At 46.0% G+C, this 25,298-nt stretch overlaps 1 protein-coding gene and 1 long non-coding RNA gene across 26 annotated transcripts in view; one reads left to right on the top strand and one right to left on the bottom strand.

Annotated features, from left to right (window-relative positions):
• Positions 1–5,677: 5,677 nt before the first annotated feature.
• The window catches only part of NEB (nebulin), a 200,919-nt gene continuing 181,298 nt past the window's right edge, over positions 5,678–25,298 (top strand). For 23 of the 24 annotated variants that reach the window (XM_072789183.1, XM_072789189.1, XM_072789188.1 and 20 more), the window contains exons 1-10: positions 5,678–5,789; positions 6,354–6,437; positions 6,929–6,993; positions 9,987–10,028; positions 11,629–11,850; positions 13,477–13,584; positions 14,080–14,184; positions 14,849–14,953; positions 15,583–15,687; positions 20,750–20,854. In XM_072789183.1, the coding sequence (XP_072645284.1) occupies positions 6,958–6,993; positions 9,987–10,028; positions 11,629–11,850; positions 13,477–13,584; positions 14,080–14,184; positions 14,849–14,953; positions 15,583–15,687; positions 20,750–20,854 (828 nt within the window). In that variant the 5' untranslated portion in view covers positions 5,678–5,789; positions 6,354–6,437; positions 6,929–6,957. Of the gene's footprint in view, positions 5,790–6,353; positions 6,438–6,925; positions 6,994–9,986; positions 10,029–11,628; positions 11,851–13,476; positions 13,585–14,079; positions 14,185–14,848; positions 14,954–15,582; positions 15,688–20,749; positions 20,855–25,298 lie in introns of all 24 variants that reach the window. The other variant, XM_072789182.1, reaches the window with a different exon arrangement.
• LOC140611997 (uncharacterized) overlaps positions 15,642–25,298 on the bottom strand; it is a 44,888-nt gene continuing 35,231 nt past the window's right edge. Inside the window, exons 2-4 of one of the 2 annotated variants that reach the window (XR_012013345.1) lie at positions 23,245–23,310; positions 20,253–20,343; positions 19,478–19,615 (exon numbers count right to left, since the gene is read on the bottom strand). This is a non-coding gene — a long non-coding RNA (uncharacterized lncRNA). Of the gene's footprint in view, positions 15,775–19,477; positions 19,616–20,252; positions 20,344–23,244; positions 23,311–25,298 lie in introns of those variants that run through there. The other variant, XR_012013346.1, reaches the window with a different exon arrangement.

Below are 25,298 nucleotides of genomic sequence, written 5' to 3'. Positions count from 1 at the left end.
AAGTGTCAATTCTTACAAAGTAAATCCATGAATTCAATGCAATCATAAAAAATCCAAGGATAATTTTCATGAAACTCGATAAGCTATTTCTTAGTACTTCTAAAAGAATGAAAGTATAAATAGCCAAGTGAATCTTAGAAGAATGAGGGCAGCTTACCCTACAGATATCAAAACATACTAAAGAGCTATAATGGATTTTTTTAGTAAAAGGTGCTGGCACAACTGGCTATCCACATGCAAAAAATAAAATCTCTCGTTCATATCATATCCAAGAACATAATAATTTCCAGGTAAATTAAAGACTTAAATGTGAGGGTAAAAGTCCAGGCTTTTAGGAGAGTATATATATCTTTATGACCTTTTGGTAGAAGGATTTTTACTCTCCTAGTCACAAAGGAGAACCTTGATGAAGTTGACTACATGAAAATTAAGAACTCCTGTTCATCAAATGCCAGCATGAAAATAATAAAAAGACAAAGAGAGGGTGAGGATATTTACAACACATATTAACTATCAAAGGATTATTAGCTGGAAAAAGAGGATTTATAGATGAGTGAGCAAAAGGCCAGCAACTTAACAGAAAAATAGGCAACAGAATTAAGCAGACACTTCTCAAAGAATGATAGAACGCCCAAATATCTAATAAACATATGAAAAGGAGTTCAACTTTACCAGCAAGTCACAGAATTGCAAATTAAAACCACAAGATGAAAAATAAATCAATAAATAACACAAGATGAATCCATTACACACCTACAAGATAGACAAAATTTAGAAAGTTTTATCTCATGTGGTAGCCAAGTTAGGAGGACACACAACTGGTGAGAATGTAAATTGATACCAATATTGGAAAGCAGGTAGCACGGTTTATTAAGGTTGAAGATGAGCATACTCCTTCTTACTTACATGCTCTCATCATTTAATTGTTTACGACTACCAGAATCCACATGCGAGATTGTTCATTTCATCTTGTTCTTAAATGACAAAAGCTGGAAATACTCCATTCTGCCTCAACAGTAGAATGGGTAAACGGAAGTGTAGTCATATAGTGGAATATTGTACAATAATAACAACAACAAAATAATAATCAACAAACATGATAGTAAGTAAAAAGTGAAGTTATAAAATCGCATATAGCATGAATCTATTATATAAAATTTAAAAACAGACAAAACTAAACTATATTGTTTAGCAATGCATTCAGGCCATGGTAAAACTAAAAATAAAAGCAAGGAAATAATTACCATCAAGGTCAGGATAGAAATGACCTTTCTGTACCTGAGTGGTCATTATATGGATGCTTATTTTACCATCGTTTGCTAAACTGCACACATAAGATTTATATAGTTCTTTGTTTATTATGCCTCACAATCGAAGTAAAAAATAAAAACCCAGAAAGTAAAAAAGAAAACAAGAAAAAACACGAAAGCCACTAGACAGACATACATGCTATTTCAATGGGTGCCAAAAATAATAGTTCAAATTCAAATTCCAAATTCAATTCATTCAATAGGTAGTGTCAAAACTGGAAAGAAGGGATTGCCAAATTTGACTGCAAATAAATTTAAAACATCTCTATGGCCACAGATACAACAAACAATTTGGAGAAAATATTCACAATGTCTACAAGACACAAATGGCTAATATCCATAGTATATGAAGAATGCCTGTAAATAATGTAAAAGAGATGTGGGCAGGCAACACACAGAGTGAAAGTTGCAAAGGACCAATAAGCATGAAAAAATAATACATTTCATTAGGATTTGGTAAAGTGCAAAATAGAAAAAAATGATATGTAAAATGTAGGGTAATTTAAAATAATCACAATATAATCATCTGTAAAATCATATACAAAACTCATTAAGCTATAAAATAATCACAAAAATATAAGAACTAAGGAAGTCATTAAAGGCTAAGTCTCCTTCTGGCTTTACCATTCTTACTGTACAACTTACTCATAGTCTCAAGGTGGCTGCTGTGTCCCAGACATTACACCCAGGTTCTAGGCACAGAGAAGGGAAGAAAGGCAAGAGGAGAACCGTACATGCCAGCCGATCGGCCCTACACATCAGTAAGCCTGCACCTTTCCTAGAAGCCTTATTCTCTAGACTGACACTTCTATCTTACTGGCAAAACTGTGACATGGTTTACTCCTAACTCTTAGGGATTTGAGGAGGAGCGTATTTTTTAAATGAAGATATTTTTGTGCCAAACTAAAATGTGGTTTTGTTAATAAGCAAGAAGCGGAGCATGTATCTTGCTTGGTCAACTAATGATGCTGTGGGAAGGAAGCACCGAGACTAGTCCTTGGTACGTTGAACATACTCAATAAACATTAGAGAAATGGGATTTTTTTTTTATATTATCATCTACATAAACCCCCAGAATGACAGTGAAGGGGGGACCAAGATGAGGGCCGAGTGTCGGCTACAGAGGAAACGAGGGCCCACGGAACAGAAGGCTCCCGGAGATCAAGGATGAGGTGGGTACGTGATGCCCTGCTGCCTGAGGTCACTGAAAACCCTGAGAGCAGAGTCGGACACAAGGTGTGAGATAGTCGTGATCCGTCTCTGGAATTGCGCTGTTCAGGGCCGCCACCCCCAGCCACGTGTGGTTGTTTAGGGTTAGATTAAATAAAAAGCAGAATAACTCAGTTCTGCAGTCACATTAGTCACATTTTGAATGCTCAGTAGCCACTTGTGGCTGGTGGCTTCCGTGGTGGATGGCGCTGGTATGGAACGTTCTCGGCGCTGCAGAAAGTCCTGTTGAGGATTGCTTGTCTAGAAGAGTTGAGCCAAGGGAAAAGAGAGAAAGAGAAGGAGAGAAATCCCAATTTGCAGAAAAACAAACTCTTGTGCAGGAAAAGAAAAATAATCCTAGTGTATGGGGTTCCTCTGTGAAGAGCCTTTGCCAATCGTAAGCATTGAATTCTGAGTTCCACAAGTAGAGAGGACGTCTGGGGAGGAAGCTGGGCTGAGATGAGGCGTGCGTCTGGTAAGAGTGGGGGTTCGTAGGGAAGAGCTGTAAAGCCTCACATCCCGAGGTGGGAACTGAACAGATAGTGCCCGTGAGATCTCAGAAATACCAGAAGAGAGTAACAGAGACGTTTTGTTAAATGTGTACAGACAAATAATGAAAGGTTCCTAGTAAAGTAAAAGAGTTAAAACGATGGTCTCCGTGGAGGGAGAAACTAGAGGAATGGTGGGAACAGGGAGCGTCAATTTAGGAACAAGCCTCACAAAAACTATTAGATTCTTAAATGATACACAGATATGATTTGATTAAAATAATAAATAAAATAGAATGAACTGCAAGAGCAGGTGCACCTGGGTGGCTTGGTCAGGTCGGCCTCTGACTCTTGATTTCGGCTCAGGTCCTGCTCTCAGGGCTGTGAGATGGGCTTCACGCCCAGCACGGAGTCTGCACGAGATTCTCTGCCTCTGGGTCTCCCTCTTGTGCATGCTCTCTCTCTCTCTCTCTCTCTCTCTCTCAAATAAATCTCAAAGAAACAAAAAAAGAAGAAGAAGAAGAAGCAACTGCAAAGACAAAAGCTCTGTTCCAGTGCCATCTTCTGCGTCAGGCCTGCTCTGGTCCCCAGACATGATACTTCTGTCGTCTGACATTTAGGGACGCGTCGTCTGAAACTCTGCTCCTGGCACCTCACCTCACCTCACCCTGCCTTGCTCCGGGTCAATTGTGTAGGCTTATCGTCAAACTGCTATTGGTTCATAAATTCCTGGACAAACTACTGTCTGATTTCAGAAGTGTCACAATATTTCAGTCTAATACAGAGTAAAGCATGAAGACTCCAATAAAATGTTGTAAAATGGTAATAAGGGACTCCTGAGTGGCTCAGTCGGTTCAGCGTCTGCCTTTGGCTCAGGTGTGCCTGGGCCTTAGTGCTCAGCGGGGAGCCTGCTTCTCCCTCTTCCTCTGCCCTCCCCTTGCTCACCCTGTCTCTCTGTCTGAAATAAATAAATAAAATATTTTAAAATGGTGATTATAATGATTAAATAATAATATTGATTATTATTAACTAGATAATATATCAAATAAAATAATAAATATTAAGTATAATAATAAAAATAATAATAGCTAGTATTTACGGAGCACTTACTACGTGCAAGGCATGTGATAAGAACCCATCAATAAATCAGGGGTCATTTATTTTTTTTCCACGGGGAAGGTCATAGATAGGACAGAAATATAGACTGGCTCTTTCATGCCTGGGGGACAGAGTTCCAGGTTAGCATTCGAGTGTCTATGCTAATTTTTCTACTTTATATGGTTTTATACTATGTGTCATAGAAAATGGGCCTGAGGGCAGCCCGGGTGGCTCAGCGGTTTAGCGCCGCCTTCAGCCCAGAGTGTGATCCTGGAGACCCGGGATCGAGTCCCACGTCGGGCTCCCCACATGGAGCCTGCTTCTCCCTCTGCCTGCGTCTCTGCCTCTCTCTCTGTCTCTCATGAATAAATAAATAAAAATTTTAAAAATTAAAAAGAAGAAGAAAATGGGCCTGAATTCTTTTCCAATTTAACACCATCTTTTAAAACACAATGAAGAGTTCTAGTTGACATCTGCCAATGGAATGATGTCCTACTACACACATATCCCTTGGTCGTAAAACCTGTGAGAACATAGGAAGTGAACAAAGTTTAATTGGTTTAGATGATAAAAATGCTGTTCAATTTTATTTACCACCATCTGAATCACAGAAGGTGGAGAGGTACATATGTTTGAAATGTGGCAACGCTTCCTAACGTTTAGCTAAAAAAGAACTATTACAACTATTAATTTTAAACCCATGTCAAGAAACCGGTGACCCACAGGGGTTTTGCTTTAGTACGGAGGTTTAGAGAGAGACTAAATCGGTGAAAATTGTCTTCAGATGGAAAACTGCTGGGTAATTTTTATAAACTCGCTGTCACACACTCAGACTCACCTAATAGGGTATTACCTTCTCCTAGTAATTGACTGATTTAGATTTTATCTGCTTCTGCTGTTTGAAAATTGAACCCTTCTGTGCTTGTGTTCACACTCTGCCTCTAGAAGCCACCGGACTAAATTGAAAATCAGAAGCCCGGTTAGATCGGAAGGCGGCTCGGTCTTGCTAGCAGGCGGCCTGACCAGGGAGGGAGAAGATAACGGGTGAGGTCTCCGCATCCCCTTCTGGCCTAGTAACAGAAAAAGGATGGAGCCTATTCTCTCTAATTTCGCTCCGCTGCCAGCTTATCTAGGGTCACATCAAGTATTTCCAACTGTCACGTCTTTTTTTCACGATTTTAAACATTGTTTTCGCCAACTTGGGGTTTCATGGATTTTATTCCTTCCTTGCGCCTATAACTTACCTGTAGCTCACCTGGTGAGCTGTACAAGAGGGAGCAAGTGACCTCAGGAAAGCAGCCACAGAAGGGTCACAGCCCCTCAAAGACGTGCTTATTTTATCCTAGATTCTTTTGCACGAATGTGGCATTAAGCAGGGTTGCAGGGAACGAGAGATCAAACCTAAACTTGGGGCCCAGATGCTGGAAGTGAAGTGCAATTCCATCACCTTCGAATAGTTCTGGGCAAGCAGTTTGTTACCCTTTCTCCTTTGGTGGAATTGATGAACAGGTGGTTTTCTGAAGCTCACGCGGTATATTTAGCTGCTGAAATTCGAGCGAGTCGGGCGTGATTGGCTGCGGCGCGGGTGATAACGGGCGGGCGCGCCGCTCTGCCCGGGGCTCTCGGGAGGGGAGAGTCGGAGCGGCCTTGCTGCCTGCCGGGGAGGTCGAGGTGCGGAGGACAGGTAGGGCCGCTGCGCTGCTTCTCCTTCTGTTCTGGCTGGAGCGTTCTGTCCCGCAGCTTCCCTGGGAGGGAGTTCCAGCTCGCTGTCCTGGCCGGGGTGACCCGCGAGACCTCAGCCCCTCGAGGCCGTGGCCCTGCCGCCCCGGGCCCACGGGCGTCTGCCTGTGCTGTGGGCGTCCTCGGGCCCTGGCGAGCCCCCGCTTGCTTGGCCCGGCGGGCTTCCTCGCCTAACAGACCGAATCTTAAAAATGTTTGCCTTTTTAAATTTTCTCTAAATATGAGTACGAAAAGGGCTCTGGGTCCGGCTGCCTATATTTATCCGTCCTGGGCCTCGCCGCAGAAGGGCGCGGTTCCCAGCCTAGCAGCCGCCCGGTGTTGGTTTACACGGCAAATAGCTCGGGCCACGCCGGGGACAGCTGCTCCGGGCCGTCATCCGCTTTGATCGAGCGCGTCCCCACTCCCTGGTGACAACCCGGAGGCCCGGAGGCCCTTCCCCAGCTCCCGAATTAGCAGCTCGGCCCCAAGGCCCGGTCCGGCCGCGCTTCAGACGTGTCTTGTTTTTCAGGTTTGAGGAAGAGCCACGGACACGGAAGAGAAAATCCATAGAAGCCAATGGTGTTTGGGACAAGAATAACCCCATCGCCTTGAGGTTTCTGTTTTTCTTTTAAAGCTACTGACAGATTTGCTTGTCCCGTGCGATCCAGGTGCGAGAGCGGGGCAGAGGCCACGCACCCTCGCAGCACCCGGCGCGGGCCCAAAACTGACTTCTGGGAGCCGGGCCCACCTCCCTTTAACTAGGACTCTCGCTTAAAGGTGTCTGTCGGCAAGCATTTAGCGATTTAAATAGCGTTTCTCTGGATCCAAACCCTCTCGCTTTGTCGCCTCCACCTCCTTCCCCACGGCGAGCTAAGCTGCTGGTGGAGCTGGACGCCCCCCCCCCCCCCCCGCATGTGGCTGAGGGTCCGGAGAAAGGCCCTGGGGCCCGAGTTCTGACACCTGCTCGGATCCCCCCTCTCACTTAGCTCACCAGGAGCGATGGATGTGTAGCGCGGCCACGTCTTAAGTTCTGTTGTTCTGATGTTCTGATCAGTCCCAGGGGCAGATTCTAATGTATTTCTCATTTGTCTGCGACCTGAAAAGTCTGTAGGTGCCACCCCTACTCCGGGAAAATGGCAGATGACGAAGAATATGAGGAGGTGGTGGAGGTAAGATGACAAAAACGGCCTCTGACAGCCGAGTGTTTGATGCGGCGACAACCAAAGCCGCACTGTAGGTGAATCAGTCCTTGGCAAAATCTATTATGACTTCACAAAGCATCGTTAGGAGAGCGTGAGGAGGGAATATTTTACGTTCAGTTTCATGTAATTATGTGGGATTTAGAACTGAAAAGAAAGAGCGCTGTTTCCCACTTCTGCCTTTCTTTAAACTCTCCGAAGAACACGGCGTGGGGTAAAGGCAGGTTTTACTTTGTCTTCTAAAACTACCTTCCTCCCCACCTGCCAGCCCTCCTGATCCAAGGGACAGAGGAGATAAGGGAAAGTCCTGAAAACTCTGTATTTCAGTTTCCACATAGCAATAGGGGAAAAGGGGCAACTTCCTCTTTGCTTCAACCAGCTGACGACCTACAGCGTGATATGGATTAAATGTTCAGAATAATCTACTTACCAGATTCTGGGCATAGGGGAGATTTTGCATATATGGAAATGTGCCCACACCTGGAAATACGAGCTGATCATGCTCACAAGTGACATCTGGAACCACACTTTCCGACCAACTCCCATCATACTTACCTAAGGGAACAAGACTAGCTTTTGCTTTTAAGTTTTTTTTCGGGGGCAAAAAAAAGGTGGACATCTCAAAAAATTTCCTCCAGGTTATTTGTGGACATCTGACACATTTGACAAAGCTGTCAGTTGTTTATTTCATAGTTACTTTATGAAATCTTATTTTTATCATGTTACAATTTTTCCTTCACCTCTTGCCTTCAGCTTCACGTTCTAGAACCTCAAGGCTTGGGGACTACAAACCATATAAATATATTCCCACTGAATCTGAAAGTGCTTGATAATTTAGAATTAATGATGACCCAAACGTATGAAAATCTCCAAGGGCCTCAAGTGCTTGGAGGCAGTCTTGAAAATCTGTGCTTTCTCCTCAGAACGGAATTAAGAGGCACCTAGAACCAAATTTCAAATGACCGTGCCAAAATTTGTCTTTGGAAGATGGTTTTAGTGACCAGACTATATTTAGATGAAGAGAAATTAAAGTTATTTTTATTGGTGAAGGATTCAGGAAGGAAACACAGAATGAATCTCCTACAGCATAACGATGAACCTCTCTGGCTTAAATGCCAAAGGCCACATTCTCCATGTTCAATGTTCCTAGTGGGCATTTTACATATGTCCCTAGGGGTCAGAATAATCACGATTAAGCGATGACACAGTTATAAATTAAATTGCCTTCCCTCCGGTAGTAATGCCAGTAATACTTTTTAGCCTTCAACTTATAAAACCAACAACTCCCTGTTTTTCTTAAAATAACGGTGTTCAGTGGTCATTGGAAGTTGTCCTCGGTGTTAGGCTTGATTTAACTAGATGCCATAAGAATGGAAGGGGCTATTTTTAGGCATCTCATCCTTGCCATTTTGTTCCTATTACTGCTGCTGGGTCTGACCAGCAGTTGCTGACCTGCTAGACTTCCTGCCAGGGAGTGTTCACCCAAGGTCTCCCTGACCTCAGAAAAGATGTCACGGAGACTGGAATGGTGGCAAATCTGGGAAGATGGACAGGGGAGAGTTCAAAACCGGGAACTAGCTTTAAAAACCTATCTTTTAGGGGTCTTGCACGTCTAAATAAAATCATACTATCCCTCTTGACTCAAGCTTAAATTTGGATAGAAAGGAAAAGAAGCAAGGATGCACTAACCAATTAGGGGCAGAGCTCTAAAAAAAAAAAAAAAAGTGGGATTGGCATGTAAGTTAATGCCAACCATTTAGGTAATGTTGCTTTTTTTATAAGCTTATTTCTAAGCTACATCTGCCAAGGGTGAGAGCCCCACAAAGGAAAAGTTGGACGGCTACCAAAGGACTGCTTTTCCCTGGGTGCTAAGAAAATCCAAAATAGTTGTGAATTATTCACTTTCATGTAATGTCCCTTCTCAAGTCCCTGACGATGCTTTGTGTGGCCAGAGGCGGGGTTCTCTGTGGCTCCCCACCAAACAGCCGCCCCTAAGCGGCCAAACACAATTTCCCATGTGGCGAGGGCCGAGCCCGTCCAGGAGGAGCCCCGAGTCCCGCAGGAGCCTGGGCATCTCTGGCTCTGCCTGGGGACCCAGATGGCTATTGGGGTCGAGGTGAAATGGGAAGCACGAGACGGGGGACCTGGGGCGAGTCCCTGCCGATGGGCTAGAGCCGGTGGCCTCGGGGCAAAGGCCAAGTAACTTGGAGCAGTTCGCTGACCCGGGGGGCAGGTGGGACCCCGGCTGCGGGGGCGCTGGTCCTCGGCTTTCCCCTCCCCCCAAGTGTCTGCGTTGGTGGCAGAGAAGGGACACGTGAAGCCTAGAACGAGGTGCGCTGTGAGGCCTGGGAGAGCGAGCCGAGGGGCCCGCGCCTGTCCTGCGGGCCTCGGTGGCGGGGCCGGGACTGTGGCCCCCGAGTCTGTGGCCACCTGACCGCACCTGCTCCTGCTGCGGGCGGTGACACCAGGAGCGGGACAGAGTGGCTCTGACCTCGGGTCGGGCCTGCGGCACCTCGTGTCACACGGTCCCTGCCGCCTTCGTCCCCGGGGTTCCGTCTCCGCGCCTCACAGGGCCATCGGGCGGCCTTGGGGGCGAGGGTGGTCTGGGTGCTGCGTCCCGCTGGCCATCCTCTCCCTGCCGCCCTCGTCCCCGGCCCGCCGTCCTGTTGGTCCTGTCGGTCGCCGCGCGCGGCCCCGAGGTCCTTCCTGTGCATCCCGCAGCCTCGGGCTTGTCCCACCGCCCGGCCCTGGCTCCCGGGAGAGGTCCCCTGGCCTCAGGAGCAATCGCCACCTGTTAACGATGCGCCCGGGCAGCCCAACCAGGCCGGCGGCCCTCCGGGGACCCCCAGCCCCCCACGTCGCCCGGGCTCGGATGCTGCCCCTTCCCCGCGGGAGGCACGGGAGGCGGGCACAGGACGGGGCGCCTGCTGCGCTCTCACGCCCACTCCGCGCTCTGTTTGCAGTACTACACGGAGGAGACCGTGTACGAGGAGGTGCCGGGACAGGTAAGGCCCCGACAGGTAAGGCCGCCGAGGTGCACGCTGAGGCCACCAGGCCCTCCCGGCCATGGGCTCCCGGGGCTGCGAGCTGGCATGGGGGCGGGGGGGGGGGGTGCAGCGACCATCCCCCACCTGCGCGCCCTGCAGCCGCGGGACCGGGCGAGGAATGCTGCGCCCCGACAGGCCGGGTCCCCCCTCTTGCTCCCCAGAGCACCCAGGGTGCTTGGGCATCGTTCCCCGTGGTTCGTGGGGCGCTGTTGGCACAGGGGGTGCTAATCGCAGTAACGCCAGGGGCTGCCAGCATGTGGTGCCTGCAGCAACCCCAGGGCCTCAGACCAGAGGCTTGCAGGCCGACCAGCAGCTTTGTCGTAGGGAGTTGTAGCCTCTTGGGCACCGTCTCTGCCTTTGTCCCCGATGGTGCAATGAAACGTTCCGGAGGTTTTAGCACCAAGCCTTTCCCGTGAATGTTCCAAGGTGGAACATTTTTCAGGGTGAGCCAGCTCGCTCGCGCTTCCTTTCTGGATGGAGCGGTTTCTCTTGAGCACGACACGCAGCGTGTGGCCGTCCCAGGGCTCGCGACTGCATGAGACCTAACATTTGCAGCTGCTGCGGGTCGCTTAGTCTCTCCCCACCCCGTAGGCCAGCAACCGCGGCAGAAAGCGGCCCATCAGCAACGACTGGCGGACACCTGGGAAGTCGTCCCAGATGCCGGTTTCCTTGCTGATTCAGCTTCCCTTTCCATAATTGATGCAAGAACTCTTCCTTTGGTACAGAGGATATTAGCTGGGAGGGAAGTCCTGCTATCACAGGGACCACTTGGCTGCTTACCTTTTTTTCTTACATACACTACTTTTAACCTTGGACTAGACCTAAACTTCGGCCTTAGTTTCTTCTATACGGCCTGGCGTAAGAAACAGTAATTTCCCACCTACTGCACGCGTAGGACTGTCATAAGGATGGTTACCCCCTTGTGTTGCCGTCCTTATCCTGGTCCACCTGAGCATTCGTTAGCGTAAATGGCGTTCCACTTCACGTTAACTGACTAAGCCAAAAGGATGGTAATCACTTGTAATACTGATGTGATTCGTTCCTTTAAAGTTCTTTATCCTTGGCCTACGCCTGCAGGGGAGCGGCCTAAAGACCTGTGGAAAAAGCAAGCAGGTTTTTCTTGGACTCATTTAGGGTTAATATGAAGTCAACAAGTTGAGCTTTGTTTGATCATCTTAATTGTTTTTGTTCCCTGATGCCAAGTTGGCTTTGACTCTACCCAAACGATTTGAGATCTTAAATGTCTAAGAATGTTGAGTTTCTGAGTTTCACCCAACCTGAAAGTGTTTGGGTTCCTTCCTACCAATGGAATTTTAAGGCACTGTAGCAAATGAACAGGGAGCAACCTCTTGATTCCACACCCTCCCGAGCCATCAGCATTCAGATTTCTGTAACGTGGAGTAGAGAGCCCATGGCTTCCCGCCTTGGCCTGTTTCAGATACGTAGAAGCACGCCTAGGGATGCAAGTCTGACTTGAGATCAGAATGCGCATGCACCTAGATCGTGCTATCACGGTTTTTATTTCCATAACCACTGGAACCGCGTGTCACATTTTCAGACCATAACAGAAGTCTACGAAACTACGACCACAAGGACGAGCACATCGGACTATGAGCCGTCAGGACCTTCCAAACCGGCACTGGCGTCGCCAGTATCGGCACAGCCAGTACCAGCCAAGCCAGTGGAGAGGAAGAAGGTTATCCGGAAGAAACTGGATTCTTCGAAGTTCATGACCCCCTACATTGTACACAGCCAGAAGATGCAGGAACTCTTTAGCCCGGTGCGTTTCCAACATCTTGTGCTAATCTGGTTTTATTATTGAGAAATTACTGATCTCCAGTGACTCTGTTTTGGGCGCCAGCTGGATTGTTCCTCAACCTTGTAGGAGACAAAAACTTATCTGCAGAAACATAAGCTCTGTGACTCTTGAATCTTCCTTTCCATGTAATTCATTTGCACCCTTGCAGCTTCAGAGAAACATCCTTACTGAAATTATTCCCACAAAATAAACAGGAAGCCTATTAGGAGGCATTTATTGGTATTTAATCACAGTTTGTTGGCTAATCTAGAATCCTGAAGTCATAAATATAGATTCAATTGAAATCCATTCACCAAAGCTAAATAACACCTCTTTACACTGTGTCTGAGCAGGATGCCCCCTAAGTAGACTAGATAACAATATGTAAAAAGGTCTTTAAGAGTCCTATAGGGAAGAAGAACCTGTAGTTTAAAAAACCAGGGTCAGGTGCATAATCTCCGCTGCTGAAGGTCCCTGGTCCTTAACTTTCTGCGTACAGTTACGCTGCGGCACGTTCTACTGACCAGCAGATTGAGATCCATTTGAGTGGACAGTTGAGTGTCCGTGTGGGCTTGAGGTCTCACCAGGTGGCTTGAAAAAAATGAAAAGCGGCTTAGGGGAACATTGGATTAAATAGGACTAAATGCTTCTGTCAAAGGCATCCTGTTGTGATTGGTCAAGAAGTGTTCACACTTGGTTTAGGGTTCACTCCTGGAGACTATTTGATAAATTTCTAGTTCAGATTCTTGAATGATTAAAACCTAGTTTTCTAAGATTTCGATCTCTAAAAATAAGATTATCTTGCCTCCTTTATCACTGCAGTCTTCAGCCAAAACAAAAAATTTTTATCAATTTATTGCCATAAAACTCCTAAACTGACAATAACACCCTAGAATTTTGATAGTCTGAACAAAATGGCAAAGGTTTGTAGTATTTTTAAAGTGGTTAGTGATAAAATCAAGAGTGTAATTTAGATTGTCGAGTGCAAAGAAAGTGTCGCAGCAAGTCAGTAAGTACATCCAGGAGTACGATTGAAGCATTAATAATGATAAATTATGCACATTGTTTTTAAAGCAAGAACTCATTGTATATTTAGCAGAAATAATAAAATTGCATTCCTTTTCAAAATACTCCATAATTCAGACTTCCCATTAATTCAGCTGGTGTCTCAGCTATAAACCACCGAGATGTAGCTGCAACTTCTGAATTGAATATTTTTGCATTGTATTGGCAATCAAATCTTTTCAGACAATTTCTATATTTACTTTCTAAAACTGTTGAGGTTCAGGCTTTTTATGTGTGCTTCCAGATAATAAAAACATTGAGAGAATCATTCTAGGGCATTTCAAGACAATAGCTTGTAATAAATTTTCTACTGTCTCAAGTGTCCAATCATGTTAGGAAGAACAATTAACAAATCTATTTTAGTTTTTGCTGAGAATCGAGTAGGGGACAAAAAGAAAGCTGTTATAACTGATAATCATTAGAACTTGGAGGGTGGTTTTTTATTTTTTTATTTTTTTTTTATCACAAGGAGATGAATGCATTGCCTGAAGTTTCTGCTGCCGTCTTGTCAGGTTTTAGGCTAATCTCTGCTATTCTTTTCAGAATAAATATAAGGAGAACTATGAGAAAGCAAAAGGACAGCCATACGCCATCACGACAGATACCCCAGAACTTCGCCGAATCAAGAAAGTACAAGATCAACTCAGTGAGGTGGGTGGCCTTGGCTAAAATAGAGAGCTAGGTGGAAAACATGCCCACCACTGGGAATTGAGGACTTTAACGGGTGTAGAGAAAACGAGGAGTCAAATTACTCTGAGACAGTCGAGAAATCTAGAGGAAGCTTTGGCTATAGATTATGTGGCTCTAAATGTGAACCCGCAGAGACTTCTCGGCTAAGTAAGTTAGCTTACGAGAAGCTTACGAGATAGGAGATGGGAAGTTCGAATTCACTGTGGTCCCCCACAGAGGAGGGCAGGGAGGCTGGAATTGCACCAGGAGGGCAGATATGCAGCGAATACAGGTGCTCTGCACATCTTTGGGGATCATAGCTTTCTCCTATGATAGTTTCCTACTTTCTAAAGTGCAGAAACTTCGCTTTGCGGCACAGACGTTGAGTCCTCGGGTTAATGCTCTTTGGTTGTAAGATATCCTTTAATATACTCACATTGGCCCGCCCGTCACGAATGCTGTGCACTACTTCTGCAGGTTAAGTATCGAATGGATGGCGATGTCGCTAAAACTATCTGTCACGTGGACGAAAAAGCAAAGGACATTGAACATGCAAAGAAAGTGTCGCAGCAAGTCAGTAAGGTGAGGTCCCGGTGTGGATGGCTGGGATGCTATATAGCATGTGGATTTCCCCTACCTGGCCTTAGAGGAGAAACCCGACAGGCCTGATCCTGCTCGCCAGTCTTCCCTGAATCCAGGGGCGTCGTGAGCTCGGTGCCCACACCTGTCAGGGAGGCTGCGCAGATGACTGAAGTGGGTTGGCACGCCTCCGCCCGGCAGCTGGGCTCCAGGCAGCTGCCGTGCAGAATGCAATCCCAGTGTTGCCAGAGTCTCCTACTTATTTTTAGAGAAGTCAGGGAGCTTAATTTTTACAAGAAATCCTTAAATTTCCAATGTAAGCAACTAATCAAAAACATGGGAAAACTGCCACGTGGGTCAAGAGGAACGTGCCCCCTCTCCAGAATCAGCCAATGACTTTCAAAGGTTGCAGCCCTTAAAAGGAATCTGTGGAGAATCATGATCATGACTTAGTTTAAGAGATCAGACTTTTGAAGTAAAAGCTTGCAACGCAGGGGAAGTATTGTGGGATGTTGACATGGTCACCGCTCTCCCAGTCGGTGCTGGTGACAATGGGCACCAGGGCAGCCCCTCCGTGAGAGTGCTCTGGCTGTGGAAGACTCGACGGCACTGCTCTCTGAGCCCTCCTAGCTCATTGCCTCAACCCCGGGTCCTCCTCCCTGTCTAGGTTTTATACAAGCAGAACTGGGAAGACACCAAGGATAAGTACCTGCTTCCCCCTGATGCCCCTGAACTCGTCCAGGCAGTCAAGAACACGGCCTTGTTCAGTAAGGTGAGGGCGGCCGCTCTGTCGCGAACTCTGTCCTCCTCTCCCTGATGCAGAGGAACCCCGGGTGCTCGTGCGACCCGGCGCACGGTGGCCCAGCCTTTCTGGGAGTGTCCTTGAGCCGTGGGGGTTGCAGGGGTTGCAGCTGGCAAGGGGGAACTGAGGGGAAAGCTCTTGAGTGGGAGGGAGGGTCCTGGTGGAAGCTGAACACGTGGGGAGAACGGAGATGTGGCCGAGAAGTGGCTCTCAGAGCCCGGCTGCGCTTTGCGTGATTTCGGGCCATCGCTCTCATGAAATGTTTATTCCGTGACGAGGAACCATGCGAGGTGCCTCCTGCCTCCTTCCGCTTGCATTCATGCTTGTTGTGGGAAGCAGGTAAGGTCCCAGAGGGGAGATGAAACAAAATCAGACACGTCTGCCCTCCTGAAAACAAGATTTGTCAGCAGAAGCAGGACACGCTATTAATAAAGATGACTTGGACTGAGTGGAACGGGGGAGGCTGTCTGGGGATTCCATTTGCCTTTGCTCTTAGCCTGCCCTCGGTTCTTCTGGCTACTGCTGGGTGAATTCAAAATTGTGTGTTTCCTGTAAGTGGGGGCTCCTACCTCATAACTTCTCACTCTTTTCTGATTTAGAAACTGTACACTGAGGACTGGGAGGCTGACAAGAGCTTGTTTTACCCGTACAACGATAGCCCAGAGCTGAGACGGGTGGCCCAGGCCCAGAAAGCGCTCAGTGATGTAAGTCCAGTGCAGTCAACGATGTTTGGGAGTGTGGGATCGGGACACCTCCGGTTGTGTCTTCTGGCCAGATGTCCATTGCAATTCCTTTCAGAAAGACGAAATGTCATAATAGCAAATGAATCCATCTAGAATCGTTGTAATTTATGATGTGTACTTAAATGCATAATTTATATTAGATATAATTAAGCCCAATCTTGTTTTTTTAAAAAAAAAAATCTTGTTTTTTATTAGGTGAAGAACCTGAGGTCATTAGTGGGCAAAACCCAGATTAGAAGCCTGGTCTTGTGATCCCAAGACTGGTGTTCTTTCCACTGTAGCATGTGCCCTCTGTCCCCTTGGCTGGAGTTGAAATTCTTTAGTGACAGTAGAGTGCCACTTAAAAAAACCCTATTGGGATCATAACCGTTTCCCCAAATATATTAAGAGAAAAATGTTATTGAAGGAGTTTGATTTGCTATCCTAATTATAAAGTCTGAATTGTGGTGTGTCCCCCTTTCTCTACATGAACTGACACACTTGTCCAAACATGCTTGTGTAGTTATCTCACAAAAGCTCTTGCCGTCGGGTATATGCAGAGGATGTTTCAAAAGAGATGGAGGATATTTCAAAGTTAGTAAAAAGAAAAATAAATCAGCTGTCTCCACTGACCAGAATTTTAGTGTTTTATCTTGAAAAGAGTTTTTCAGAGGGACTTAAAAGGCCTAATAGAGTCCTTAGGCTGAAAGCTATTTCCGCAGCAGAGAACTCCACTTGATTTTAGCACTTCCCCTTGTTTTGAGGAGCTTTAGTTCTTGACCTCTGGATTTGCTAGAAGCTATATTGAAAATCCAAAGACTACTGCTCTAGTCTTCAGGACAGCACTCTTGTATAAAACAACAAGTTGTTTTTCATTCAGTTGTCAGTCAGACCCCTAGAACTTCTTACATTCACTGTGGACTTAACAAGTCAGTTGGCGTCTTGAAAATTACTGGGATTTACTTCCAGTGGGTCTTAGGATCCTATCTTGCCCTGTACTGGAATTATGCAGACTCCTTTGATGGTGTCTCCAACTTTTGAGGTCTTTTATTGCCTCTCACTCGATATCATTTGTAAATTTAGGGGACCTATTTCTATCTCAGTTTTCATATAATTGGTTAAAATGTGGCTCCTATCTTTCCATAGAGTAAGATAGGAACTAGAGAAGCTGTAACAAAAACTTAAGGCTCTCTAGTACACAGTACCAATTTTAATGTGTAGGGACCTCTTCTCCTTTAAGTTCATTTTTTGGTTCTGTATCTTATGAATATATAATATTATTGTGTAACCTTTATCAAGTGATCAATAGTTGTTGAAAGTCTATGCATGCATAGCTGGCAGGATGGAAAAGATTTCATCCTTTCCCTTGAGATTTTATAATCAGGCTGGTAAGATGAAATTGTTATATATTAAACAATAAGAAAATATTTTTCACAAATTTTAGGAAGCAGATTCTACAGTCTAATACTTGCTGAAAAGACACACGCAAGTAATTAGAGAAGGCCATGTGGAAGTGGTAATCCCAAGGGAAAGGGCAATGATGAACAGAAAAGGCATTTCACGTAGGGAGTACACTTGAAATGAGGGACAGAGGTGGAATGAGTCTGGAGGGGACAAAGAAATTGAATGCTGTGGACACCTAGTTAGGAGGGTACTTTTAAGAAAGTGGTGGTGGCAGGACCTTGAAAATCAGACCAAATAGCTTTGATGTGATAAGGTAGTCCTTAAGAGATATCCTATGATTTTTGGGGGGAGGGGAAACAGTAAGATATGGAAAAAGTAAGATAAAAGTAAGATATGGAAAAACTTTGGACAATATAGTGGATTGGGACTAGGAAAAAATGTGATAAATCGAAGACTATTTTAGTAATATTGTGGAATCAAAGGGAGGACAACGGAGAAGAAGAAAGGAATCTGAGGGCAATAAGTATTTTAAAAGTGTTAAGGACATTGGATATTGGAGATGAAAGAGGGAAAGGAGCCATAAAGGAGTTTACAAGAGACACTGGTAGCCTGGGTGTATAGGGGTGCAACAGGTAATGATGTACTAGTGAACAGAGAAATGGAGTTGAGACGCTGCATCCATAAGATGCCTTGATTTGGATCTTCCATTAGAAACTGTGTCCTATTGCACAGGCGTGAGAACAGGACAAAATATTAATACTGGAGAGTCCTCGGAATAAAAGTGATAGCTGAGGACATGAGAATACACGGGGGAGGCCGAGGAGTGTATGGCCAAGGGCAGAGTTCTGGAGGACACCCATACTTAGGACATCTGGAAAGCAGCCAGCAGAAGAATGAGGGAACAAATGGTCAGAGAAGTTGAAGGAGAACCAGGAAATGCCGTGTCACGTGAGCTCGGGAAGAGTGTCCAAGAAGACACTTGATCTCCAGCCTCCCTTTACCCATGAGATGGACAGATGGAGGGGTCCTGCGCGCCGCTCTGGTGCCAGGGACTCTGAACAGGTACAGGTGACCACGTCTGGGGATCCCTCCACATGCATAAAGGAGACTGCCTAGGGAAGGAGAGTCTTCCGTCCTTCCTCAGAGAAACTTGGCAGTTACGATGCGGGTTATAACTTTATTGCAGACTAATTGCCCCGAGCATCAGGTTCCCAGGCTGCTGGGACAGTATTAATAGCATGCTGTCGTCCGCAGCGGGAGCCCCTACGGTTCTCGGGCTGTTGTTCACAGAACACTCCGCTGCCAGGCCGAGCAGATCCCAGCTGAGGGCTTTGGTCTGGAGGCTTCCTGTCCCCCTCGCCTGTGCCGCCTTCTGGTTTCTCTGGAACCTACTTACCAGGTTTCTCTTGTTATCTGAGCAGAAACAATATTTCACAAATACCAAGAGACACTTTAAGTGTCTAATTCTAACAAGACCGAATTCTGAACAAAGTTCCTGAGAAATGAGGACTTCTAGATCCAGTTTCTCTGGAGCTTCCTGACAGGATGTCCCCCTTAGTAAGCATTCCTCCTGATAGGACAGTGCTCACTCTGGGGACTCGGCCAGCCATGGAAAATCCCAATCGCCCTATGCCTAAAATTGAGCCTTCCCTCCTTAAAGACTGAGCAGTGGAACTAATATCAATGCATTTTAAAACTGGTCTTTTGTATCTCCATTGGCCCATTGATGTTCGTAAAAGCTCTTGTTATAGGCAGGAGGGAGATGTTGTTAGTTAGACTTGGTTAAAGCATGAAGATGACTGGGCCCTTGGAACTATCCAGCTTCTTTTTTTTAAAAGATTTTTATTTATTCATGAGAAACAGAGGCAGAGACCCAGGCAGAGGGAGAAGCAGGCTCCCCACAGGGGGCCTGATGTGGGACTCGATCCCGGGACTCTGGGGTCACACCCTGAGCCAAAGACACGTGCTCAACACTGAGCCCCCCAGGAGTCCCAGAACTATCCAGCCTCTTTACGTTATAAATAAGAATACCGCCACATGGAAGAAGTAATTTGTAGAAGTCTCACAAGTGAGTAGCCAAAGAGTTGGAAAGAGAAGTCTCCTCTTGAGATTTCCCCCAATGGCCTCGGTATATAAAACACACATTCAGAAATCCGTCATTGAACCTTTGCTCTGGCTGGGGTCTGCCCAAGCCATGAGGGCTCCCAGATGAGAGGCTATGTTTGCTGTCATCCAGGGCTCACAGTCCAAGGAGGGGCAGATAGGTAAACAACCAACCATGGCATCATCCGATAGTTCCTTCCAAGGAGCTAAGGGCCACATTGAGTGAGACCCCAGGAGAAGGTCTTCAGGTCAGGGAGGGCGCAGGAGGGGAACCTGTGCTGGTCCGGAGCTGTGGAGAATGAGCAGCAGCTTGTAGGCAGATGGCGAGAGCGTGGAGCTGGGGCATGTCGGCGAAAGGGAGCAGCAGGTACAAGGTCCACAGGTGTAAGAGGGCTTCGTGTACCTGCAGATTGACAAATAGTTCTGCATTTTTGGCGGCAGGGTTCAAGGTTGATGGAAGAAAAGCCCTGAGTAGTCAGTAGTGAAGAAAAAAGAGGGCAAGGGTGAAGGGGCTGCATGCTTGATGGACATGATACTTTAACACAAGGGAGGCCTTTAGTCAGTTAAAGGAAAGGAGCTAATGAAGAGTGAGCGTTTGAAGCTGTCGAAAGAGAAGGGGTGACTCTGGAGATGGTGCAGAGGGCTGCAGGTGGGAATAGCAGTCTGCGTGCAGAGTCACCCCGAGAGAGCGGCTTCTCTGAGCTGTGTGGCAGGTGGGAGGGGCAGGGACGAGTACAGGGGACGGTAAGTGTCTATACAGCCTTCCTTTACTTTATGAAAGAGCAAGCTGAGAGTTCATTGGGGGCCAAAGGACAGTCTTGGGGGTTTGCACTAGCCGCTGCGAGTAGAGACTGACCAGGGATGCATAAGGGGGTGTTCAAGCTTCACTGAAGGCAAAGTAGCAATCGGTTACCATAAATTCAGAGTATTGGGCAGAGAGCCCCAAGCAAGCTCTTGTTCACAGAGTGTACCACTGGGGAGACACCTAGACTTCAAGCTAAGGGCTTAGGTTCAGGAGACTCGCTTTTCCACCTCTGCACCTTCTTCCAGTAGCTCTTTTAATCGTGCTTAGCACATCGTCATTATCCAATCCGTTGAGGGGCATGACTTCCTTCAGCAGCACTCAGCATCCTGCACATAAGAACAGGGCAGTGTCGTTGCGTTGATCCAGAGCGCAGGGACTTGGTAGCTGGTGTGATGTAAAGACCAGAGGTTGGGCAGTGAAGACCCCAGTTAACAGAGCAATCTCAATTGTACATCATGGCACAGAGACACGTGGAAGGAGATAGATGTAGGGTTAATAATCTGGGAGAACAGGGAAGACAACGAAATAGAAATCACTAGAAACGCTGAAAGCAGGGGCGTGTGACATCTGCAAGGACACGTTACTGTTACGTGAATACGCTAAAGTTTAAAACTTCAGATACGGATGAAGCCATAGGCTTTTTTTTTTTTTTAAATGCAAACAAACGGAATATGGGCGGTAGAATGATTTTTTTCCATGGCTCATGCATGTTCCTGTCTTTTATTTTGTCAGATTGCCTACAAAAAAGGTCATGCTGAACAGCAATCTCAATTCACAACCTTGCCGGACCCTCCAGATATAGAATTTGCTAAGAAAGTGACCAATCAAGTGAGCAAGGTGAGTAAATCGGGCCGGGACGTCGTCTCCCTTGAAAACTCTGGTTTAATGATCTCAAACATCAGAGAAAGTAAGTAAGGGGGACCTGAAAAACTGAGCATGTTTTTGCTATATGACCCGAAAAGGTCCATAGCAGAAATAATCCATCCGTTGACATCTTGGAACCATGTTAATAAACACTCTGCCCGCTTAATGACTCCGTGATCAGAAAGTGCGAAAGCTGCATTTTGAAAACAGCACCTGTGTCCTGATGTCATTTAACATCTTGACCTGTGGAAGTGCTGCTAACCAAGAACCCGGTCCCCGCACCTTCTCTTGGAGGGTCTGATTGCTTTAATTCAGTGTGAAGACCACCTACGGTTTTATGCTGTCAGGCACGGAGGAAATGAGAGCGCACGAGTGAGCCTCAGACGTGGCTTGGTTTGCCCGCCCTGGGCAGTGCACCCCCTCGGTTGTGCCTGGTCGGTCTATAGTTAGCCTGGTACGCCAGCTCCGAGGAAGGAGCGCCTGACAGAAAAGGCCGAGAGGCCGATGTTCAGCTGATGACCAGGCCCGAGCTAAATTCTAATTTCAAATTGGCTCAAATCAGGCCACTTTTTCCTGGGATACTGCTGCTGCTGCTTTTTTTTTTTTAATTAAATTAAATTAATTAATTATTTTTTGATACTGCTGCTTCTAACAACTTTTCTTGGCCCTCTGTGGAGTACAGTCCCAACGTGGTCTTCTGCTTGCATTTTGGTGGAACCTCAAGGTTTCTATCTCCTACAGATATTTTTGGGTGAGGATGTCTGGTAAAGGAGAAGGAAGAAAAGTTGTGGATGATGAAGTCTATCCGGTGATGTTTTTAGTGTCTGATAGTGCAGGCTACTAACTGTAACCATGGCTACTTGGATGATAGATCCTCTAAGTTCAGTAAATCTTCACTAATAGGAATGCTGTGAACCTGAAATTTGCCCATGGCTAAGCAGAAATAAATTCTAGAACTGTCCATAAAGAGCTGGCCTACTGAAACTATTGATACCTAAATAAGATTAGGGAACAAGGACAATGGGTCTTTTTCAAAGAAAAAGCTGCTTTCAAAAAGTCATTTAGAAAGAAAAATATATTTTTTTTTATTTGAAGTATTTCTTAAAAGCTTTCTTTCTAATGCAACATACTTTTACCTCATTTGAGTGTGGAGTGGGGTACCTGAACAGGATTTAAAAAAAAAAAAAATCCCATTCAAACTGCTCTATTATCAGTCTCTCCACTAACTTAGACATGCCAGTTAGTCTAGACCTGCGCTCTTCAATATAGTAGCCATCATCCACATGTGACCGTTGAGCATTTGAAGTGTGATTATATGAACTGAGGGTCCTATATGTGGGAAGTATACATTGGGTCCTGAACGCTTAGTATGACAAAAAGAATGTAAAATAGCTCATTAATTGTTTTTATATTGATTGCATATTAGAATAATATTTTTGGATCTATTGGGATAAGTAAAATATATTGTTAAATTCCCACCTCTTCCTTTTTATATTTTAAAAATAAGCTACTAGAAAATTTAAAAATACAGTGGTGGCTTGCATTATACACCTGTTGGACTGTACCGCTCCACCCAGATATGGTGGCATCATTGGAAACCAAAAAACCTCACCAGTGCTGGGTGTGTCCTTGTGGAATAATATGAGCCAAGGGAGGATGGCTGTGGATGCAAGTCACCAGATTTGGCTGTTCATCCCAGTCTTACCCAAATTCCAAGTTTTTTTTTTTTTTTTGGTTTTCTTTTTTAGATTTTATTTATTCATAGAGACACAGAGAGAGAGAGAGGCAGAGACACAGGCAGAGGGAGAAGCAGGCTCCATGCAGAGAGCCTGACGCGGGACTCGATCCAGGGTCTCCAGGATCGCGCCCTGTGCCAAAGGCAGGCGCCAAACCGCTGCGCCACCAGGGCTGCCCAAATTCCAAGTTTTTAATGGCTGCTGTGCATCCAAAGTAATATTCACTTTGGGAAGAAATGCTTGTGATTGGCAGCAGTCCATCTGACAACAGACCCTCCAGTAAGAGAGGAGTGGGGCTGGGGTTGGAGGAGACAGAGGTGATTTAGCTGCATGACTTGCCTCTTCTCTCTTGAAATGTTCCCCACTATCCTGGCCTTTCACCATGTCTCAGTACCATCATTTCCTTTCTTTCCAAAATAGAGAAAAATCTCCTTTATCTCCTCACCCTTAGGTATTTAAATTCAGCATTCTCTTGTCTGTGTTTCCCAGATCCATCCCTTGGTCTTACAGCCTTCAGTTCCTATGTTAATTTAATGATCATGTATCTGTAATGATTATATTGCTTCTATATCGATGACCTTGTTTGTCAGCTTTCCGTACTGTACCTGTCAGAATCCCTTCTCTCACCTTTGTCTTTGGCCAAAGCACCAGCTGGTCCCAGCACTCATCCTGGCTCAGCTGCGTTTTGTGGCCCTAACACAGATGGACAGGGAGGCAGAAATATCCATGTAAGCAAGCGTTCCGGGTGAGGAGAGGTTACTGTGCAGACTCCAGCTGAAAGGGGGGTTCTGAATGCAACCCTGGGAAGGCCCTTTAGTTTCTCTGTGCTTCCCTCTCTGCTTCCTTCCAGATTCATGATAGGTAAAATGTGAGATTTCAGGCTAGAATTTCCAGTGATACCTAACTGAGATCTAGAGCTGAAAGGAAAAGCTCTGTTTCCTCTACTCCCTATGCCTGCTTCTGCCTCCAAGTGGGTTTTTACCACACCGACCAATGCTCTGACACCAGCTCCATGTCCTATAATTCTGTTTAATTCTGACATTATCTACCTGGACTTAGCCTCAGTTCTCACCAGTTTAAGGGCTCAGAGCCACGTGACTGCCCCGTCATGACAATTGGCCATGAATCTGGACCTCCCATGCTGCTGACTGACTGGCTTTAATCCAGGGTTCCCACGACCCCCTCCTCGGGTTTAATAATTTGCTTATAATGAGCTCACAGAATGCAGGGAAACGGTTTCTTAGGTTTCTTACATGATAAAGGGTACAGATGAACAACCAAGATAGAGGTACCTGGCGTGGGGTCCTGAAGGGTCCCAACACAGGAACTTCTGTCCCTGTGGAGCTGGGGTGTGCTATTCTCTCGACACGTATGTGTTCACCAACCTGGAAGCTCTCTGAATCGCATACTTCAAGGACTTTTATCGTGGTTGCCTCACATAGGCCTGACTGATCTAACTCCATGTCTGGCCCCTTTCCCCTCCTCAGAAGATGAAGGGCGGGGCAGAAAGTATGACTTGGTCTTTCTGGTGACCAGACCCCGTCATAAAGCTATCCAGGAGTGGTCTCCTTGGAACAAAAGACAACCCAGGGTCCCTGCATAGTTTAATTGGGTAAGCCTCCAATTCTTGGTTTCAGCTCAGGGTCGTGGAATTGAGCCCCATGTCAGGCTCTGTATTTGCTGCAGAGTCTGCTTGTCCCTCTCTCTTTCTCTGCTTTTCTCTAATAAAATCTTAAAAAAAAAAAAAAAAAAAAAAAAAAAAAAAAAAAAAGACAACCATGTCACTCAGGAGGTTACGACAGTTTAGGAGCTCTGTATTAGGAACTGAGGGTGGAGACCAATATTTAGATTTTAGTATTTCACTAGAATGTTTTGAAAAAAACCTCTTTCAGTGAATATTGTTGCATAGGACAAAGATGCGAAGCTCTGATGATCTAAAACCATGGAAACTCCTTTATCACAAAGAATTAGGGAGGAATTTCCATTGATTTCACCAGAGGAGAGTTGATGGACTTAGGAAAACAGCCTGGGCCCACTATGAGCAATGAAAATATCCGTTGGGACCCTCTACCGTTCTGAGAGGACAACTCTTCTATGAACAAAGCTGTTGGAAGTCCCAGTATTTAGCTGCTCACAGAAAAAGTGAAGTGTGATTAACTGGCTTTGTATTCCTTCCATTTGATAACCTCATCAAAACCACAGAAGCAGATGTGGAAAGTAGAAAACGAAGCCGCGTGTTTATGTAGGACATCAGGGTGTCTAATCTGTGGCCCAATGAAAGCCTCTCAGCTCATTTCTGAGGAGGAGACACTATGGCCTGGGGAAGCAATTTTACTAGATCTACCGACATGTGGTTACTGTCTTACCCACAGAAGGTGTTCTGGAGCTTGTAACTGGCCCAGTGTACTGTCCTCTGGTAAATGAACAAACACAGAACCCTAGAGAGAGTTAAATTGACTCTTGCTGCCAGGTTCCTATGAATGGACTTCAAACATGACAGACTTCGACAGAAGGGTTAGGGTGGGGTTAGAGGGAAGGTTGGGTGTTGGACTCCTGATACGGCTCCCCCGCCTCTTCGTATCACGTGAACACTAGTCCTTGCTGCAGACCTGTAGAGTGAGACCGCTTCGTTGACAGAGGAGGTCCCATGTGACACACATCTCCCTCTCCCTCTCGTTCCT

Source organism: Canis lupus, chromosome 20 (genome assembly GCF_048164855.1).
Source record: "Canis lupus baileyi chromosome 20, mCanLup2.hap1, whole genome shotgun sequence".
NCBI classification, from domain to species: Eukaryota; Metazoa; Chordata; class Mammalia; order Carnivora; family Canidae; genus Canis; species Canis lupus.
Note: the sequence above shows the minus strand (reverse complement) of the source record. Positions and strands in the feature narration are given on the sequence as shown.